The following is a 23,080-nucleotide window of genomic DNA, read 5'->3' as shown; positions in this document are numbered from 1 at the left end:
TTTGCCCAGTTTATCGAGAGAACGGCACGCGTGAAGCGGGCAAAAAGCATCCGGCGTGCCACTTCTTCTGACAACATTGGACAGGCAAGGGAAGATAAAAAGTGGCAGTTAAAGTCGTAGCAACGTTCCAACGCATAAAATACCTCGTGGAGTACAAGTCTAGCAGTGTATACGTGTGTACATGTTCGTAAGTAACCGGTGGCAGAGTCATCATGATTGCCGGTTCGCCTATCGTCGCAGCGTCGAAAATTAAGGTTGACCGAAGGAAAGGGGAGCTCGAGAGAGCTTGCCGAGGGTCATGGTGGGAGGTGGTGAGGGACTCAATTGATTTGCTGGAATTGATGCACAAAAAGGCCTTTAATAGGCGTCGATTATCTTCGCCCACGGTTTCCGACGATTATTCAATCGTGCACTTGAAAGAGGTGCAAAAATCACGACACCGCGACGATATTTAAACGATGCACCACGGAAACCGTTTCCTCGGGGCTAAACAGGCTATAGGAGCCTCGCGATGCTGACGATTCGCGAACAAAGGGCAGTACGTGGAATAACGACGTGACTCGATCGTTTTGGCAAGATGTCACTGCGTCAGCCGGAGCGCTTGTTTTTCACTGTACTTGCATGGTGATTGACGTCACCGAAGCAAGGATATAAATTATTTAAAATACGCCGTGAATACGATATCGATTTTATTAATATTTTTAAAAGCTCGAGTACGTTAGGTGTCACGGTCAACCTAGGTAATCGACGCGCCTTGAGATTATGTTGATTGTAATAAATGCCATGAGTCAACGTGGTTCGAGTTGGGTAATGAAGGTGTCATGCGAAGGTCGTGATAGATTTTGATGGGAATTAATTGCTCTGAAATTTAGTAAGTATATGTACAGCCTCTGCCTGATAAGGAAATTGAAAACTGAAATGGAAGTACGCGAACATAATCCTTTGTGGACTTTTCATTACGCGAAACCATTAAGGACAGCTTCTTTATTCGATTTCATGCTCGAGGTAATTAATAGCGACGTGAAGTTTTACTCGCGATCTAGAGATTCTTAAAACATCGTTTCGATTCGAAATAATGTAATATATATAATTATATACCTTATATATAATATTCACATACGCGAATATTTTAATAATAATATTAAATCCGGATTGTATATATAATATTCACATACTCGAATATTTTAATAATAATATTAAATACAAGAATTAATAGTCTCACTGTTATTCTTTCAAATATTTAAATCCTTGTGGAACTTCATTTAAAAAATGGTTTAATATAGTATTTTAATATCCCGAAATATCAATTTTAAATTACGAATTTGAAATAATATTTTTCTAAAGAATTTTCTTCATCCGGATTGTAGATATAATATTCACATACTCGAATATTTTAATAATAATATTAAATACGAGAATTAATAGTCTCACTGTCGTTCTTTCAAATACTTAAATGCTTGTGGGACTTTGTTTAAAGAATTCGCATACTCGAATATTTTAATAATGATATTAAATACAAGAATTAATGGTCTCACTGTCGTTCCTTCAAATATTTAAATGCTTGTGAGATTTTATTTAAAAAATGGTTTAATATAGTATTTTAATATTTTGAAATATCAATTTTAAATTACGAATTTGGAAAAATACTTTTTAAAGAATTTTCTTCATCTGGATTGTATATATAATATTTACATACTTGAACATTTTAATAATAATATTAAATTCCAGAATTAATAGTCTCACTGTCGTTCTTCCAAATATTTAAATGCTTGTTAGACTTTATTTAAAAAATGGTTTAATATAGTATTTTAATATCCTGAAATATCAATTTTAAATTATGAATTTGAAATAATATTTTTCTAAAAAATTTTCTTCATCTGGATTGTATATATAATATTCACATACTCGAATATTTTAATAATAATATTAAATACGTGAATTAATAGTCTCACTGTTATTCTTTCAAATATTTAAATCCTTGTGGGACTTTATTTAAAAAATGGCTTAATATAGTATTTTAATATCCCGAAATATCAATTTTAAATTACGAATTTGAAATAATATTTTTCTAAAGAATTTTCTTCATCTGGATTGTATACATAATATTCGCATACTCGAATATTTTAATAATAATATTAAATTCCAGAATTAATAGTCTCACTGTCGTTCTTCCAAATATTTAAATGCTTGTTAGACTTTATTTAAAAAATGGCTTAATATAGTATTTTAATATTTTGAAATATCAATTTTAAGTTACGAATTTGAAATAATATTTTTCTAAAGAATTTTCTTCATCTAGACTATGAGAAGAAAGAAGAATTACGTCTAAACTCTTAAAAGTGCCTCGTAAAAGGTACCTTAATTTCTTTTTAACCTTGCATGCGTAAATGGGAAGAAACACTTTGTGGCACGTTATTACGGAACGAGGTCGTACTTCTGCGACATACTAAGAGAGAGAGAGCATTTGCAGATATGACTGGGTCTATCATGCGTACTCCAAATAGTAAATGCATGTTGTAATAGTGTGTGGTGATTCGTGTAATATCAGTAACGATTACTACTTTATGGGAAAAATGGAAGCGAAATCGTGACGGTTATCCAGTCGTTGACTACTCTTTCAGTGTCCGATAGATAATACGAACTAATTCTCTCTTGACACGGAATTTCCTTCAAGCAAATAACGATCTCTTTGCGTCTTATTTGAACGCACCACGTCGTGAAACGATCTGAGGGTTCGTATGGTGCAAGCAAGAATTTTCAAGTAAGTTGTTCAAGCTAGAATTTCCGTTTATATCCCTTTTAGAGACCGTGAAAATTAAGATTGTCAAATTGATTGTTAAATTACGACTGTACTATTACACCATACATTTTCTGTTACCTTTTCATTATTTTTCCTATTTTTAGGCGGTATATTTAATATTTCAAATTTCGTTTCAAATATTCGATGAAATATTCGAAATAACATTTGAAAAATTTCCTCAAATGAAAAGGAAAAACGATAAGCACTTAGTTTCGAATTTTTCATGATTAGAACAATTTCTTATTACTAAATAAATAACAATCTAATAAATAATACAATCTGATAAATAATATCTATATAAATAATAATCACTGGAATAAAATTAAATTTCCGACTTCGTGATACTTGCGTTTGTTTTATAATAAATGAAGAATAAACAAATTTTCATATTTAGAAATTTTTGCGTTCCACCAACGTGTCGCGAAAAAGTGATTGAAAATCGCTTCCTTAAAATCTAATAAATAATATCTAGATAAATAATAATCACTGGAATAAAATTGAATTTCCGACTTCGTGATACTTGCGTTTGTTTTATAATAAATTAAGAATAAACAAATTTTCATGTTTAGAAATTTTTGCGTTCCACCAACGTGTCGTGAAAAACTGATTGAAAATCGCTTCCTTAATAAATATACATCGAATCTCGAGTGTGCCAAGAGGAGGTGTCACCTCGTCTCAAAGCTGGCTAACACAAAGGACACGAATATTCCTGTGGCTCATAAATGGGTTGTCATTTCAATGTCATACGTCTACCTCACGAGCGTTAACCCACAAAGGTACTGACCCGAGTATTCCCGGCAAAGCCGCATAAACATTAACGCGATTGATTCCTGGTAACTCGGTCAGGCTGTACCCGGTCAGACGATATTGTTCACCCTTTCGGCTCTCATCTTGACCGTCACAGGCAACCCGTTGGTCTACTGCACAAAAAAAAAGGGGCATGCCTCCTCATGGATGAGGTGGCCACGAGTTCCCGAGAATTTCTAAATTTATAATCGTATTTTGAAATACGGCTCTTCGCCGTAGCGACGCCAATGGTCGAACGAAGACACGAGTGCTTCGACATATTTGCAATTCATCTTGACGAAAGGAATTGGATTCTCGAAGACATATTAATCGATATGTGCTTGAAAACTTAATAGCACTTTATTTCCTTAGACAAATATTCGAGAATGTTGAAGAAACATTGAATAAACGAAATAGGTGTGCATTTTTAATTAAGAGATTAGCTATTTCTTTGTAAATTATTTTAGAATTATTAGGCGGGAACATTCGCATATGCATGACGTTTGAATCATTTTCGAATTCCGTTCGACGGAGCTTTCGACACTTTAATTAATTACATGGATATTCATTCATCGTTCATAGGTTTTATTTGCTGCTTCAATCCCCTTTTGTATTCTTGCGCCTACTCGTGGACAGATTGTATTTACATATTTGTGCACATGTTTGCATACCAACGTACGATGCACTTTTTAAAAGGATAAAAAATGAATTTTTTTATGGAATTAAACATATGCACGAAGAAAATCAAACCTCTTAAACTGGAACTGATAAATTTAAGGACGAGTGCAATGAAAAAGAGTTGTAAAACGTTTAACGATTTTAAATTGTTCAAATATTTGAACTATGTTGATTCCTTTTAATTTATGACAACCAACCAACTATTTACCAGACATGGTGCACATGAAAAGTTTGTTGAAACATTGATTAAAAATTCCACGTACATTAAATCCAATAAAAAAAAAGAGATACGTTAAATTATTGGTCGCTGTAAGCTGCTTGAATTTCAAAATTTAACCAATTGGGAAGTGTATATAATTAAACTATTGCAAAATTCAGCATTATACAATTCCTTCATTAATTAAAAGTTTTCCCATTAATTATTCCAAATCTATAAAAATGAACGCGTATTATAACTTTATTTAATTACTGTTTCCAAACACTATTCTCCCTTCGAATAAATATTATTTATTTAATTCATAATTTTTTAAAAATTCGTTTACTGTTTGAACGTATAATGAAACAATACTTTCCAACATTCCAATAAATTCTGAAACCTAACCTAAAATACCTACTTTAAATCTCAATGTCTTTAAATAAATTCAAATATTCCCAATTACCGATCTAAAATTGCAAAAATTTTCCACACAAAAGAATTTAAATTTACCACCGTCCACAGAATCCAATTCCACCCCTAAATTAAATAAACTATACTATTCATGATCAATAAAAATTTTTCAAACAGGGAAATAAAAAGAGAATTGTTTCATTTATATTCCCAATTACCGATCTAAAATTGCAGAAATTTTCCACACGAAAGAATCTAAATCTACCACCATCCATGGAATCCCTAATTAAATAAACTCCACCCCTAAATTAAATAAACTACGATATTCACGATCGATCAAAATTTTTCCAAAAAGGAAAATAAAAAGAGAATTGTTTCGTTTAAAATCCTTCGGAACCATTTTCACTTATCGAAGAGATATAAATTTCAAAAGCCTGAACGAGCGTGAATAGTAGTAGCAGCGTCACCCCGAGGAGGAACCGTGGAACTAACCCCATTGATTTTTCGCGCGAACGTGCCGCCGCCACTGTCGTTTACCAAATAAGGAGAGGCCTCGAACCGCGCCACTACACAACGCAACCCCTTGCGAACAGCAACATGGCCGTCCGTTGAATGACAGTTGTTGCACTCGGTTCGCGTTACTTGTTGACCATCCCCGGGCTTCGACGTGCACCTGTCAGCATCATGTTTTCGCGTTGTCGAGGGCGATCACGCCGGCTCTTCTTCACGGTGAGTTCTCATGGGACACTTCTTCGACGTTCCGACGAAATCCTCCTGCGTATCGCCAAATTATACGGTCATCCTCTGCATGCCCATCGAACATAGGATTTTTCGAGTTCCTCGTCCACGTTCACCGATGCACAGGGAATCCTCCTCGACTCGTGAATTTTTACCCATGTGCGTGTTTTTATTTCGGCGAACGGAAAGCATGGCGCGACGAAGCACGTTAACGTGATCTGAGACAGGTCGGATGGTTTGTTTGTGAGATTGATCGTGAGAGAATCACGCCAAGGAATCGTTTTGTTACCCTGCCACGATACGGAAGCGATGATTGTTGTGCCGCCACTGTGATAATATTTTGCCGATTCCAGATACGCTTCTGCGTCGAATCGTCGGCGGAATTTTCAACGTAAACATTTATCCTACCCTCGTGTCGGATCGAGTTATTTTCGATTATATCCGATATTCGTTGGACTAAGAACGCGATCGATCCAGTGCGTGTCGAGGTGAAAAAAGGGAGATAACAGGCTGGTTTACGAGCGTGTATTTTTAATCGAGTGCTTCTGAACGAACGAGCCGATCGCATTCAGAATCCGGCTGGCTAATTGGCGAATCTTAGAGGTTCAACGTGACAAGAGATGTTCGTTAACGGGACTCACGGTTTTCTGCTAAAAATAACGGGGACATTCGCTGGTACATTGGAATCCCTCGGTGCACAATTTTAGATCAAGCAAACTCGATCGTTGTTCCCTCACGTGTGACAAGCTTTCACCGCAGAGTTCCACTGTTTATCCCGATTCCATCGTGTATCCTCGATTACGAACGAATTACACCATAAACGCACTCTTTTTGCCATGGCTAAGCATCGTCGAGTATGATCACATTCCACGAATGAAACGAGCTAATTGCCTCTCGCTGCGTAAACTGATAACGTTCCCTTGTTATGTCACGGAGAACTAACAAACCAGTTTCACTGGTAATTCAAACTTATCTCTGTCCAGCTCTCCGTTTCTAATTACCTTTCGTCCAGAAACTACAGTTGCTCGTTTGCCGGTGGAACAAATTTCTCCACGCTGAACTATCCACTCTGTTCCACGAAATTAAACGCGAACAGCTGATTCTGAAGTATCCACAGGGGCTTATCTCGAAAGTGAACGACACAGTTAAAAAGTAAATACTTTGGAAGCAATTAAAGTCCCTGACTGACACACGATCGTCTGGATTACAGTAGGAGGCGTTAGTCCTTGAAATCTTCAGCCGTTCCAGGTGAGGTCAGCACAGATTAGCTGCGCAGGCTGGAATTAACAGAAGGTTCATCCCTCGTTGACGAGTTCGCAGAATTCATTCGTTCTGCGGGTCCCGATACGGACACGAGGCCTGCCTAATGTGTACGTGCATGCACGCGTCGTTTGGCTGGAATTAACACTTCGACATGTACGCGCGCGGATCAGCTTAGGGATCGAGCCAGAAATTCAAATTCCGCTCTGACTCCGGCCAGTAACGACGCAAGCTCGGATCGACTGTACCCTGTTTCATCCTCACTCTTCCCGATCGGTTTTGGCACTCGTTGGACCATTCTTCTCTGCTCTCGTGGTACTCGTCAACCAGATTGGCCCCAGAGTGTTCTCGATTTTCGTGATAGTTCAACTCTGGATTAACTTTATCGACGAACTTTGATTAGACTTCGGCTAGACCCTGATTAAACCGTGATTTACAGCTCTTGCAAGGTTAATTAGTTTGTACATTCTTGGTGTAACATCTATAGAAGATGATTGGGACAAGTATCATAATTGTAACATAGAATTACAGTTTGTCGGATCGTTAGACCTATCACGAGAATGTCTTCGATTTTTGTGCTATTCTGAAGAACCTTGGACTGCCTTTGACTAGATTCAATTTCGACCAGACGTTGATTGGACTTTAATTAAACTTTTAATCGGACAATTTCCCGCGGTTAATTACTTCGTGTCGCGTTCTTTGACGTAGATTCTATTAAAGATAAACGAGATTAAATCGCGCAGTGGGAGAACAGCGATCTGTTGAATCGCTAAGATTGTCCCAAGAGTATTTTCGATTTCCGCGAGATTTGAACTTTGGATTAATTTCGCTGAACCCTGACTAGACTCCCGTTAAATTTTGATCCAACGTGAATCTTGAAACGGACGTATTTCGGATCACTCGTTACGCTTTTAGCGAAGACTTCTGAGAAAATTGGGATAAATTATTAAAAGGTGGAATAACGATTTATCCAATCGCTAAAACTGTCTCCGAGAGTATTCCTGATTTTCACGATATTCCAGCGTCGCATTAGCTTCCTCGTCAATGAAGTTTGATCACGCTTGGGATTAAGCCATAACCAAACTTCGACGTTTCAACGTGAACGTTTTGCTTACGATTTAATGACGTTCCTGGTGTAATCACTGGTAAAGATGAGCAGAACAAATCGTGAAAAGACAGGATTACAGTTTGTCGAATCGTTAAGACTATCCGAAAAGTGTTCTCGAACTTTGGATTAACTTTTTCGCCCAGGAACTTTAACTAGACTTTAATTAGACCAAGTGATTAAACTTGCATAAAAGGATCTCACAAGGTTAACTGTCTGGTAGTATTTCTTCGGGTTTTCAGAGTAATTGTTACTAGAGATTAGCGGAATTACAGTACAGAATGGCTGAAATCGAACGACGAATCGTTTTGTGTTGCTCGGCTATTAAATTTAAGGCGAGTCTTTATACGTGTAATTTTTGTCTGTTTGAAATCTAGATGCCTTTCATGTTGTAAACAATACTAGGTGAAAGGAAGCCTCAGACCGAAGATGGGCAAGCTTTTGAGCCTCCTGGCTCGAGACGAGTCTACCTGTTGCACGCCTCAAAAGTACGACGTCTTTTTGGATTTCGAAAGTAAGTTCGACGAGTATACTCGTGCCGATACGTCCTTTCTCAATCGTGACCTTTGCTTGTCCAGTTCGTTCTTCGTCCTCTCGAAAGTTTCTCGCGATCAAACGGGGTTGCCCGATATCGAAGTGTTGGCACGCGCGCTGTGTGCCATTCGTGAAAGGGTACCATCCTTGGGGAGTGATAGCCGTTTTTATCGAATTTTTAGATGCACAACCTTCCGACATAGAACGAGAGACCTTTGAAGCGGTGCAAAGGGTTCTGAAAAATTCAGAATCTATCTTGGAGGAGATTCAGTGCTACAAAGGGGCAGGGAAAGAAATCAGGGAGGCGATTTCGGCGCCCACGGAAGAGTGTCAACGGAAAGCCTATCTGACTGTTGCCCCTCTGGTCGCGAAGCTGAAGAGATTCTATGAATTTTCATTGGAACTCGGTGAGTGTCAACTTCTTTCTTCCCTTTGCTTTATTTCATTTCCATCACGCTCGGAATATTTTCAAACTTTTTTTAAATTAAACGGGACATTTAATGAATGCCGATATTTAAGAGTAATGGGGCATTTAATTGTAATTGGATGGACTCGGATTCGAGATATCTCACGTTAATTACCACGTATTAAATTTCTAAAATAGAATATCACGCATGCCAATCTTAATTTATCAATCGAATTTCTCGAATTATTTCCATTAATTGGGAAAAGAGAATAGCGGAAAAAAATGCTTTAAACGTTCAACGTCTACCTAATATTAAATTTTCGATCTTTGATAGACATATTTAACCTTTTGCACTCAGCAGTTTTTTTAGTTAATAAAAATTGTAATTTGAAGACTTTCTGCCATAACGTCGACGATATTTTTAAAACGGTAAACAAGAGATCGTATACAAATTAAGACGTAGAATTATTTTACTTCGACATTCCAAGCATCTTTGGGTAATTTTGAAGAATTAATTTATCAATCGAATTTCTCGAATTATTTCCATTAATTAGGAAAACTGAGAATGATGAAAGAAAATGCTTTAAACGTCAAACGTTCACCCAATATTAAATTTTCGATCTTTAATAGATATTTAAATATAGTAAATATAGTAACTACGAAAATAAATAATAAATATACGTATATATATAGCTATTTATTTTCGTAGTTACTATATTTAAATACCTATTAAATATTTTAAATATAGTTATTAAATATTTACTAATTAAATATTTTAAATATATTTAAATACCTATTTAAATATAGTAAATATAGTAACTACGAAAATAAATAATAAATATATATATATATAGCTATTTATTTTCGTAGTTACTATATTTAAATATCTATTAAAGATCGAAAATTTAATATTAGGTGTATAAAACAATAATTAGCCCTGTTGCAACGACTACTAAAGATCAAAGCTCATGTTTTCTTGCATTTTCTTCTTTAGTGATATAGGTTACTGCTTCAATTCCTCATTAAGCAAATAATGTCATTGCATTATCTCTCTCTCTATATATAATTACATTTCTATCTAAATTTCTATTTAAAAAATGTTTTCCTAAATTTTTTTCTTTATTCAAAAAAAATGCTGGAACCCAGATTTCTATATACAATACGGGTTCTGGCAACAAGGCTACGTCGGAAAAATACAAGTCAGTGGAGAGGAAAAAACTGGCATTTCGCAAATTTTGTACATGCTTATATAATGTTAGTTTTTGGTGGGGTGAAGATGTCAATTGGCCCTTAGTGAGAGTAGAAATGAGTCAGTTGTTTTTGGATTCTGAAATTGGTCTGCGTTTATTAGCTAGGCCCTTCTAATGACCAAAGGCCAACGGATCGTTAGTCATCCAACAAAAATTTAGAATTTACGAAGAGAAATCGCGCGTTTTTAAGAAGTCAATAGTCTAGCTTCAATTACGATGTCATTCGCCGAAACCAAAAAAGGACGTAAGAACTTAAATGTCGATATCGGTTTAGCTACGGATCGCGAGGGATTATTGTTTAGCTCGAATCTAGTCTGAATATTCCCGTAGACGCTGTGATTGGAAATCCAATATCATTGCATCTCTGCACGAGCGAAAGTTTCAACCGCTTATAAACTTCAGGTGCATTTATTGCCTTTATTTTGCATAACGCGGTGACCATCCGAGCGGAATGAAAATGTCCGCCAGTTCATAAACTACGCGATGTTAAAAGTAAATTGGCCGGACAGACGTGTTTTTTCTCACGGGCGAATCTAGAAACTCGATAATAGTAAGAACCAGAATTGTAATGAACCTTTTGCATGTCCTTTTTACCGACTTTCACATTAGCCTTCGAACCTTTCTAGTCCTTTTCTCTGCGATTTATGATTGCACGAGAATAAATGGAAAGATGATAGCATAGAAAGTGAGTTTCAGAAAGATACATTCTCGAGCCAAAGTTTCGACTTTCGATTTCTTAACCCACATATTAACCCTTTGCACTCGAGAAGTGATTTTCAGTCACCATTTAATCAAATTCTAAAGATCGACGTTAATTAATATATCAAGTTTAAAATTACCTAACGATGTGTGGAATGTCGAAGGAAAATAATTCTACGTCTTAATTTGCATATGATTTCTCATTTACTATTTTAAAAATATCGTCGACTCTTGACAGAAAGTCTTTGAATTACTATTTTTCTGTAACGAAAAAATCGTCGAGTGCAAAAGGTTAACATTATGGTCTTTGGCTTCCCTACTTCGAGTACAGCACAATTTTGTAGATTGCAAGGAATCGTGTATGTCACGGTATAATTACCCAGGGAGTGATTTTACATAGGAAAAGAAATGCTCGATAGCTTACAATAAAATTTTCTTATTCTAGAAGTCTTGCTCTTTAGATTTAACCCTTTGTACTCGATAGGCGCCTCTCAGTTGCCATTTAATCAGATTCTAAAGATGGATGTTAATTAATATATCAAATTTACAGTTACTCAACGATGCGTGGAATATCGAAGTAAAATAATTCTACGACAAATTCTTAATTTACATACGATTTCTAATTTATCGTTTGAGAAATATCGTCGACTTTATGGCAGGAAGTCTTCGAATTACTATTTTCCTGTAACGAAAAGATCCCCGAGTGCAAAGGGTTAATTAGTTCTATTTCCCATTTTGAATATTAATTTTTACATTTTTATTGTGGTTCTGAAAAATTATTATAATTTACTTTCAAGATACTGGGTCGATTATGAACGAGTGAAATTTTGATTTCGATCTGTAATAGAAAACTATCCTAAATAAAAGTTATTAATTAAAAATTATTATAATTTACTTTCAAGATACTGGGTCGATTATGAACGAGTGAAATTTTGATTTCTATCTGTAATAGAAAAATATCCTAAATAAAAGTTATTAATCCTTTGCACTCGAGAGGTGAGCTTCAGTCACCATTTCATAAAATTTAGAAGATCGATATTAATTAATATATCAAATTTAATGTAATGTAACAGTATGCGATGTATCGAAATCAAATAATTTAACAATTCTATTATTATACAATTCTTTATTTATTGCTCAAAAAAATCGTCAGTTTTTTAACAGAGAATCTTTAAATTTTTATTCTTCCCTAGCCAAAAAATCGTCGAGTGCAAAGGGTTAATCTCTTCAATATAATTTCAAAAATCTGAAAGAAGAGGAAGTAGCTATTTAAAATACGTAAACTCCAATTTTGAATAAAAAGGATCTACTTTTAAAATCTTTTAACGTGTCAATAAATTTGATATATATTAGAAAGGAGTTTTGGTTTCAAGTTTCATACTTTTATCAACCTCTTAAGCACCAGCTCGAACTTCGTGGCAATCTACTCGCAGACTTACGCTCAGTGCACGTGTAAATAGAAAAGACTCTGCAAACCATCCCTTAGGGCGACGAAAAGGAAAGAAAGGAGGGGAAAAAGAAATATAGGAGCCCACAAAGAGCCGTAACTTTCGTCTAACAATCAGCATTTTGACGTTTTCCAGAAAAGGTAGTACCAAAGATCCTGGGCCAACTATGCTCCGGAAACCTCTCCCCGACCCAACATCTCGAGACCCAGCAAGCATTGGTGAAACAGCTGGCGGAAATTCTGGAGTTCGTCTTAAAGTTCGACGAGCACAAAATGAAGACCCCCGCCATTCAGAACGACTTCAGTTATTACAGAAGGACGCTGACCAGAGCTTCCCTGGCGCGGCAGGAAAACGCTGAGAAGGACCTCGTGGTTGGGAACGAGCTAGCCAACAGAATGTCCTTGTTCTACGCCCACGCGACACCCATGCTTCGAGTTCTGAGTCACGCGACCATTACTTTCTTGATGGACGTAAGTGGTATCGCTTCCCTTCTTTGTACTCTCCCCCTAACTTTCGTCGTTCCACGACAATTATCGATCCATCCGGACGCCGATCGATGCCGGTCGTCGAGAATTCCGCTTGAATCGAATCGATTGAGATGGTGTCGTCGCTTGTCTTGTTTATCGAGCTGCCCTTCGTGGAACAGTCAATCGTTAATCTTCATTTGCGAGACAGTATCTTTTCTGATATATTCTCGGAAGAATTTTATTTTTAGCCTTTCTGACAGTTTATGCAAACTGGTTCGGCTGTACCTGTTGGAATATCGTGACTTACTCTTTTCTACTAGATTTTAAATTTCAATTTGGACCTTTATCGCATAACTTCGACCTTCTTTACTGATAGACGATATTTATTTTCGAATATAATCTGAATTTTAACCCTTTGTACCATTTGATAAAATTTCCAAGCTCGATATTAATTAATATATCAAATTTAAAATAATGTGAGAGTGCGTGAGGTATCGAAATTAAATAATTCTACGTGTTAATTATTGTATGATTTCTTATTTAGTGCTCAAAAAATATCGTCAGCCTTATAGCAGAACATTTTTTAACTCGTACCCTTCTTTAGCCAAAAAATCGTCGAGCGCAAAGGGTTAATTTTTATTTTTATCCGATATTTTTAACTTTATTTAAAAGTTTATAGTTGCTTTAATTTGGCTCTAATTTTTATTATGATTGATTTAACAGAATTCCAAATTTCTATTTTTATTTTATAACTTTCGTGTTTTTGAAATAGTTTATAGTTGATCCACGATGTGATTTAAATGATAATTTTTTAACTGGATTTAAAATTTGAGGTTCAATCATTATTCAATAGCTTCGAGTGTTTTTAATTATACGTCGTAACATTTTGACTAGATTCCAAAAAATTTCAATTTTTACTCGGTGCTTTCGACTTTTTCCAGCAGTTGGCACTTCTCTCATCTTAGGATGTAATCTAGGACACGATTTTTTGATAGAATTCCAAATTGCAATTTCAATCGTTATTAAATAGTTTCAACTTTTTACATTAGTTGCTGTAAGGTTTTCAATTCAGATCTAAAATTTTTATTTTAATTTTTATTCCGTTGTTTCAATTGAAAGACCGATATTTCCTAACTTTTAGAATTCTATTTTATATTTTGATATCGTAACATTGAAATAACGAGGAGGTTACAAAAAGGTCAGGAATGAAGAAGTAGCATAAATTTCGCGCGACGTAATCGTCCTCGGAGTTCATGAAAAATATTTGTACAGCTCTTTCATTCATCCTCTGACGTTAAAAGTAAATCTTCCTCAAAGCACATCCTTCGAGTCACAGGGAACAAAGGAAAAGTGAATTCCATGGAAGGTTATTTCGCGCGACAAGTAAATGTTAGCAATTTCCCAGGCTAGATCACCTTTGAATCATTCAACGTGCTTTTAAATCGACTTTGTTTCCGGAAATAAACAAGCAGAGGTAGCTTATAATAGCCAGAAGGAGGATATAAAGAACGAAAAGGTTCTGTGAAATCTTTGAAAATGTATTTACCTGCTTTGGTAACGCTGAATGGGCGCCATTGAAGCGAGGGCCATTCTTCGGCCGCACACACGTGCACGCCTGAGTCTGTGTATCTCTATTTCACGTAATAATAGACACCAGTTTTTTCCCGTTTTATCTGATAATTATCAGCTTTCCAATTTTCATCGGCCATCTTTGTTTTAGAACAAGACAAAGGGACGTTGCGTTTGCCTCGGTTGGTATAAATATCAAACGGGGGGTTGGCTTGATTAACATCAACGAAACTGGTGGAACAACGGTGTAGAAACAAATAGGTCGATATAAATAATGACGGGCATCGAAGCGGAAAATTAAAAGCGATTATTCCAAGTGATTCAGGATAAAACAGTTCTCGGAACATTTACCGGTATAATGGATACCAGATTCATTCGCAACAGACCTGTACATGTATATTTTAATTGCAACGATAAAGGATATTCGTGATACGATAGTGAAAATGAATTTCGAGTATTATAATAATTGTACTCGATGATCTTATTAATTATTGTGCTTTACTTGTTAATTTCGTCACTTTTTAGATATTTTGGTGAGGAATTAGAATGTTCACTACCTGTCGAAGTTCCATTACCTGTGCTTTATATATTCATTCAGTGCCTTTGTACATGGGTGACATCACTTTGGGAATTAGAATATTCATTACAAGTCGAAGTTCCATTATCTATGTTTCACCTACTGATATGGTGGCCTTTTAGTTGGCACTCATAAGTTGACAGTTAATTTGTTATGGAATTGGAATATTCACTACTTGTCAAACTTCCATTGTCTGTGTTTTATCTATTAATTAGGTGGTTTTGTATACAGTTGGGAGTTATCACTCATGGTGTGGAATCAGAATATTCATTACCTGGTACAGTTCCATTATCTATGTTTCACCTACTGATTTGGTGGCCTTTTAGTTGGCACTCATACGTTGACAGTTAATTAGGTGTGGAATAAAATATTCACTATTTGTCAAACTTCCATTATTTCTGCTTTATCTATTGTTTAGGTGGTTTTGTATACAGTTGTACATGGGTGACATCACTTTGGGAATTAGAATATTCATTACAAGTCGAAGTTCCATTATCTATGTTTCACCTACTGATATGGTGACCTTTTAGTTGGCACTCATAAGTTGACAGTTAATTTGGTATGGAATTGGAATATTCACTACTTGTCAAACTTCCATTGTCTGTGTTTTATCTATTAATTAGGTGGTTTTGTATACAGTTGGGAGTTATCACTCTTGGTGTGGAATCAGAATATTCATTACCTGGTACAGTTCCATTATCTATGTTTCACCTACTGATTTGGTGGCCTTTTAGTTGGCACTCATACGTTGACAGTTAATTAGGCGTGGAATAAAATATTCACTATTTGTCCAACTTCCATTATTTCTGCTTTATCTACTGTTTAGGTGGTTTTGTATACAGTTGTACATGGGTGACATCACTTTAGGAATTAGAATATTCATTACAAGTTGAAGTTCCATTATCTATAATATATTCCATCTACTAATTTGGTGGCCTTTTATTTGGCTTTCATAAGTTAATAGTTAATTTGGTATGGAATAGAATATTCAATATTTGTCAAACTTCCATTATCTGTGTTTTATCTATTAATTAGGTGGTTTTGTATACAGTTGGGAGTTATCACTCATGGTGTGGAATCAGAATATTCATTGCCTGGTACAGTTCCATTATCTATGTTTCACCTACTGATTTGGTGGCCTTTTAGTTGGCACTCATACGTTGACAGTTAATTAGGTGTGGAATAAAATATTCACTATTTGTCAAACTTCCATTATTTCTGCTTTATCTATTGTTTAGGTGGTTTTGTATACAGTTGTACATGGGTGACATCACTTTGGGAATTAGAATATTCATTACAAGTCGAAGTTCCATTATCTATGTTTCACCTACTGATATGGTGGCCTTTTAGTTGGCACTCATAAGTTGACAGTTAATTTGTTATGGAATTGGAATATTCACTACTTGTCAAACTTCCATTGTCTGTGTTTTATCTATTAATTAGGTGGTTTTGTATACAGTTGGGAGTTATCACTCATGGTGTGGAATCAGAATATTCATTACCTGGTACAGTTCCATTATCTATGTTTCACCTACTGATTTGGTGGCCTTTTAGTTGGCACTCATACGTTGACAGTTAATTAGGCGTGGAATAAAATATTCACTATTTGTCCAACTTCCATTATTTCTGCTTTATCTACTGTTTAGGTGGTTTTGTATACAGTTGTACATGGGTGACATCACTTTAGGAATTAGAATATTCATTACAAGTTGAAGTTCCATTATCTATAATATATTCCATCTACTAATTTGGTGGCCTTTTATTTGGCTTTCATAAGTTAATAGTTAATTTGGTATGGAATAGAATATTCAATATTTGTCAAACTTCCATTATCTGTGTTTTATCTATTAATTAGGTGGTTTTGTATACAGTTGGGAGTTATCACTCATGGTGTGGAATCAGAATATTCATTACCTGGTACAGTTCCATTATCTATGTTTCACCTACTGATTTGGTGGCCTTTTAGTTGGCACTCATACGTTGACAGTTAATTAGGTGTGGAATAAAATATTCACTATTTGTCAAACTTCCATTATTTCTGCTTTATCCATTGTTTAGGTGGTTTTGTATACAGTTGGAAATTATCACTCTTGGAATTAGAATATTCATTACTTGGTGTAGTTCCATTATCTGTTCTCTATCCATTAGTTTGGTGTAGAATTAGAATGTTCATTATTTGTCAAAGTTCCATTACTAGTGTTTTATCTATTAATTTGATGGTTTTATAGATCTTGAATAAATTATTACGAGTTCCTATTAAATTCTTGCGATTTGTAATTGATATATATAACGAATTAATCCTTCGATATTTATAATCGAGAAATCGTTTGCACAAAATGTTTCACAATTTGACGTTCATGTAACGAAATATCGCGTTTAATGTCTCGACGTAAACATCAATTTGCGAGGCATCTGGTTCGCAGATGCGAAGGAGCTAATGACGTTAAACGAAGGACATGTATACCTTTAAAAATACATTTTTTATTTTGCTTTTACGCGGAATGACATTCGGTTATAAATATCGAGGAACAGACACGCGAAATAATTCGTCGAAGGGGAGGAGCGAGTACAAATTTGTACAAGTTATCTCGCTGAAAGATAATTTCGAGTATTAAATTTAATCAGTTTTTAACATTGATAAAATAAATACGATATTACATTAAAAATATAGAATTCTTATGTTTAATAAATTATTAAATTATTAAATTCAAAATATTAACGTACCGAATGGCCAATTAATTTGTTACAGGCATTTAATGGGCATTTAACTCTGTAAAGTTTACTAAAATGAACTATAAAGGGGGGTAAGTGTAACACAGAGTATTAGAAATATTAGTCATAAAGTCTCAAGGAGTTACACCTGCTTGAGACAATACTAAACCCTATGTAACGATAACAAAGTAATGAAGTTAACAGATATAGAGCAATCAATGAAAGTTTACCATATCCATCACACGATAAATTAACACTATAACTTAGATAGATATTAAAATTAGAAAATGCATAGATTCGAAAAATTTTATTCCAAAAATTAGATTATTCTGAAAATGTTAATGTTAATTCTCATAAATAATAATAACATCCTCGTTTTACAAAGTTTAGAATATTTTATTCCTCGTTTCAGAACGAAGACGTGGCACGTGAAAATATCACGGAAACGCTTGGTACCATGGCCAAGGTTTGCCTGCGCATGTTAGAAAATCCGTAAGTAATCCATTGATCTGACTGGGGGGAAAGAACCTTTACACTGTCTGGAAGGAAAGATATCTAAAGAAAGATGAAAGCAACTGCAGTTTGACCCGAGATATTTTATTGTTCTTAGGAATCTACTGGCGCAATTCCAACGAGAGGAAACTCAACTCTTTGTTCTGAGAGTAATGGTAGGGTTAGTGATCCTTTATGATCACGTTCATCCCCAAGGTGCCTTTGTTAAGGGTTCGAATGTCGATGTAAGTATACACTATTTAAAATAATTATCGCACCACGCCCATTGTCGTGCATTGTAAGAGGAATATATTTAATATTTCACTGACGTCAATTCTTGGATCAGACTATTTTAAGAAATAATTTAAAAATATATCGGGTGACTATGGTATATGAAATTAAGTTAAAACGTCATAACAACAGGTTCTTGGTATTTATATTCGAACAAAAATAACGCCAAGTAAAATTATACCTGTAGAAATGGAAATAGAAGAACATATTAAGAGATTATTTACCTCCACTGTGATTAATAAACAGTTTCTATCTATCTCGAATTAATAATAAATAGACGAAGACAGTTTCTTTTTGCACCAAATAATACGAAACAAATTTTAAGTATATACACGATGTAAAATAAAATTACTGTACCTTTGCAGTTATCTTTAGATATACTTAATATTTGTGTTCAAAATTGCATTTATATTTGCATTTAATTTCTAAAATAAACACCTGCTAACTGAATTTTCATTTTTAAATTTTAATCTTGGCAAGTGATATCCACATTGCCGTATTATAATTACCTTGCGTAAATACAAGTGCTTCACGCAAAATAAAATTGCTGTATCATTTCAAAGCGTTATTATCTTTAAATAGGCTTATACTTAAAATTACATTTATATTTGGATTTGATTTCTCTCAGCGAACGCATATCAACCGAACTGGAATTTATTTTAAAATTTTAAACTTGGAAAACGGTTGGTTCCAATCTATAAAGAGTTCATACACCTACGTTAACGTATTATAATCGCCTTACGTAGACAGTAAAAATATCATAAAGTACCCTTTCCATATTCTTAACCTTAACTCTCTTCCTATTTCCTATTTATAAACTCTATTATTGTCAGAACACTATAAATCACGGATAAGTCAAAGGTTTAGCCACCAGATTTCTTATGACTCGAGAGACACCCTAATTTTGGGGGTAACCACCTAGAGAGACTTTAGTCACGCTGTGACATTAAGAAATCCCCAAATTCCTACTTTCTCTTACCACTTTCACCTCCATAGGTACTTTTGCACAGACATAGACAAACCCATCATAGAAACTATAACCAGGAGATATAACACAGATCACCAGTTAACATTTACTAGACTATATCAACCTTCTAATCATAACACGTGAGTAGCTATATTAAGAGGATCCTTAAACAATTCATAGACGATTTTCAGAAATATTTATACAGTCTATGAACAATAAATTTAGGCACATCAAAGAAAGTCGCTCACCCCGTGCAAATTTAGATGCTAATACATACTATACGATCTAGGTACTATACACACCCATTGCAAAAATATACGTAGTCAATTCCTAGCAGAAATGTAAATATTTCTGCATCCGTATACAACGCAGTGAAGAATATAATAAGGAACGTGGCTGGATTAAATGTTTACAACGTTTCCAACGAAATTACGTCATTCTATCATCCTAAAATAATGATTTATTACCTATTACATAGAATAACCTTGAATAGGCGTTAGAAGGCAGAAATTAGGGGATTATAGATACTTTTGGATCTCGATGTACATATTATACATAAACACTGTCAAATTACACGACTCAGGCTATCTAAATACGATTCAATAAAAGAAGAAAATAGTTATTTAAATAAAGAAAATTCATTTATTAAAATCACTTCGTCTTTCCAGGTTAAAGGCTGTGTGAAGCTATTAAAGGATCAGCCACCATGCAAGAGCGAGGGTCTGCTGAACGCTCTCCGCTACACTACCAAGCATCTGAACGAGGATAACACACCTAAGAACATCAAGAACCTGCTAGCCGCATGATTACCGAAGCAGCGAGGCTGCTGCATCAGAAGCTGAGCCAATTGGCTGCTGATCTATCAGAAGCCGAACGAGCGACGCCATTTTGTGTAGCGCCACGGGGACGTCGAAGATGATATCCTGACGACTCCACGTGACCCAAGCAATCTCCCGTTTCTGGTCGTGGCTGGCTGGTGGACCACTAAAAACGTGTCTTTCGCAATCGAGTCTATAGCTGCCCGAAAACTGCCGACTTCTACATACCTTCTGAGAAAAAAGGAAATAAAAAATGAAAAAATACAAAAAAATAAGGAGATAGGTAGAACAATCGTAGAGAGGCAAGAAAAACGAAACGACTGAACATCGGAGGAATTGCTGAACTCGTTCTCGAGCGATGCCTTTGTCGCTGTTACGAGCGCGAACATTTAGGAATTATTATTATTATTATAAATATTACTAATCTCTCTCTATCTCTCACACTCACAAACGACACCCCTTGATTATTATCGATCATTGCTAATTATTATTGCTATTATTGCGACGTTTTTGACGTTTGTTCGAGTTATTATTGTCACCCAAGTATTATTGCCCTGGCTAACCTAAATCGTCACCACGTGTATTAACATTGTATTCGTCTTCCCGTACAGGGGGGAAGGGTTAATTAGTGCATATCAATAGCGTATTTAGGGTAACTATTCGACGAGCGCGGAACTATTCGCGCGTGTTACGAACAGAGGTTTTTAATAACGTTGTAAGATATTGCGCAAATCTTTAGCGATTGTTTTCTTTGTTGAACGGTTGTCATCCGGGCTAAATGACGATGAAGAGAAATTGTTACGACTGCAGGGGGGCCCTGTTTGCGTCATTGCGCCATTGGAATTCAGAGGAGAGAACCGAGGGTTTCCAAGACTTTCCAAGAGTCTCCAAGAGTTTTGGACTTTATCGTTGTTTCGTTGCTGCTCTTTTCATTTTGTTGCTCTCCTTATTAACATATTTTATCACAGATTTTGTTTTATCGCTTTGTTATAGTTAAGACAGACTTACCGGAGAGAATTTACGTTGATATATTCCCCTTCTTCCCCCCCCCTGCCCCCACATCCCTATTAGTTTCTTGTTTATTTCTACGTAACAGAGAGTTGAAAGAAACCAAAGATGTTGTTGCTAACGTTTATATGTCACATTGATTTTATCGTGAATCTATTGTCGCAGTATTTTCGAGAATCGCGTTATTTACACCGTCACAGGAAGAAAGTTATCGGGTGACGCGAATGTACCGTAGAAACCGTCAGTGTTTCTCGTAAAGAACAAATTCATACGTGAACGATATTATTGTTGGCGCTGGCAATCGCGTCGCACACCCTTTTTCTATGTGCACATTTAAGGATTCTAAACGTACGTGACCGATTTACAATGTAGGTTTTCTTGCATCAAGAATTTTACTATTTATACATCCGATGTTATCAGATTCTATTATTAAGTAAGCTCTCAGGTTTTAAAAGCTGTCTATTGTGTCTTTGTCAAATTTTTATTACATTATTCTCCCTCCGATAATTTTATTCGGTCATTTTACAATCATTCGATCGTTTCTCTCTTTTTCATAGAATTACGTTATAATGATTGAACGATTTTTAAAAAAAAAAATGGAATGGAATAATTAAGAACTATTATTAGGGAATGTTTAATAATTAATGTTAATAAGTAGGCAAAATGTTGAATTGTCCTATTTTCAAGATAAAATGCAGAATTTATGTATTTTTGATATACGACCGAGCGCGTTAATATGAAATTTTTACGGGTGTTTGTAAATCCTTGTTTGGATATTGTGTTCAGCAAATGGTAAAGGGCAAGACAGCTTTTAAAAGCAAAAGTTTCGAATGTTAGTTGTAGTTTGAAATTTTTCAATGATATTTATTATAACCTTACGGTTGTTGCTTTCATACGAAACTGATTATGGACACTTTTTTCTGTTTTTACCTTTACTACGTACATTGCATACACCTTTTGATACGATTTTGCGAGACAGACTGATGACAAACTATTTTCCGCGAAGCATTTCCTGTAATTTGTAAACTGCTTGTTGTATGGACGTTTAATTATCGAGGCAACGATTGATCGTTTTTAAAGTAACTGTCTTCCCTTGTTTGTCTACCATTTAACACTGGAACTGCCAAACCGGTCGAATTAACCTGTCTGAGACTATATGTTTTCGCAATTCCTGGGAACACGTAGCTGCTTTTGGTAAAATTAATATAGGCTCTTACCGAGATAGAAATATAATTACGTATACCCTGTTACTTATTTTAATTCTATTACTTTGTTCGTTATTATATATCTAATTATACGAGACGTTCATTACACAAATCGATTGACTCCAATTTTTGAGAAATCTTGAATATAAAATGTTAGGAGTACACCAAGTGCTTTAACCCTTTGCACTCCACGATTTTTTGGCAAAAGAAGAGTTAGAAGAAATAGGCGTTCGAAGATTTTCTGCTATAAAGTTGACGATATTTTCTTGAGCAGTAAATCAGGAATAGTATAATAATTGACACGTAGAATTATTTCATTTCGATACCTCGCACGTTACATTATATTTGTAACCCATTCGCATTATAGCTCTACTTAAGGTGCCGTGTTCAGGCATCAGCAACGTTCAATTGACTAGTCCATATCACCGCGCGCGTATTAGCACCTATTCATAATGGCAGTTAAAAGGATTTTCTCAACAAAAGTAAAACTTGTTAAGAATATAACGAACCGATGTAGATGAGATGCTTACAAAAGGGATCAAACGTAATCTGTGGCATATGAAGAATATTCAGCAACTGGTAATGGAAAAAGTCAGCTCGCGGATTATTCCGCGCTCGGTGATAGGCGACAGTCGTGGCTCGCGGAATATTCCGCGCTTGGAT

At 35.3% G+C, this 23,080-nt stretch overlaps 1 protein-coding gene across 4 annotated transcripts in view; it reads left to right on the top strand.

Moving 5' to 3' along the window:
- Nucleotides 1–21,709, top strand: part of LOC108550405 (protein FAM49B) — a 41,439-nt gene extending 19,730 nt beyond the window's left edge. The window contains exons 1-7 of one of the 4 annotated variants that reach the window (XM_017904147.1): nt 5,347–5,600; nt 8,380–8,488; nt 8,691–8,915; nt 12,447–12,781; nt 18,049–18,128; nt 18,247–18,373; nt 20,055–21,709. In XM_017904147.1, coding sequence (XP_017759636.1) covers nt 5,484–5,600; nt 8,380–8,488; nt 8,691–8,915; nt 12,447–12,781; nt 18,049–18,128; nt 18,247–18,373; nt 20,055–20,192 — 1,131 coding nt within the window. In that variant the 5' untranslated portion in view covers nt 5,347–5,483 and the 3' untranslated portion in view covers nt 20,193–21,709. Of the gene's footprint in view, nt 1–5,346; nt 5,601–8,351; nt 8,489–8,690; nt 8,916–12,446; nt 12,782–18,048; nt 18,129–18,246; nt 18,374–20,054 lie in introns of those variants that run through there. The other 3 variants (XM_017904150.1, XM_017904148.1, XM_017904149.1) reach the window with 3 other exon arrangements.
- Nucleotides 21,710–23,080: the final 1,371 nt, after the last annotated feature.

The sequence above is a fragment of the Eufriesea mexicana genome, unplaced genomic scaffold (genome assembly GCF_001483705.2).
Source record: "Eufriesea mexicana isolate 0111107269 unplaced genomic scaffold, ASM148370v2 scaffold2783, whole genome shotgun sequence".
Lineage (NCBI taxonomy): Eukaryota > Metazoa > Arthropoda > Insecta > Hymenoptera > Apidae > Eufriesea > Eufriesea mexicana.
Note: the sequence above shows the minus strand (reverse complement) of the source record. Positions and strands in the feature narration are given on the sequence as shown.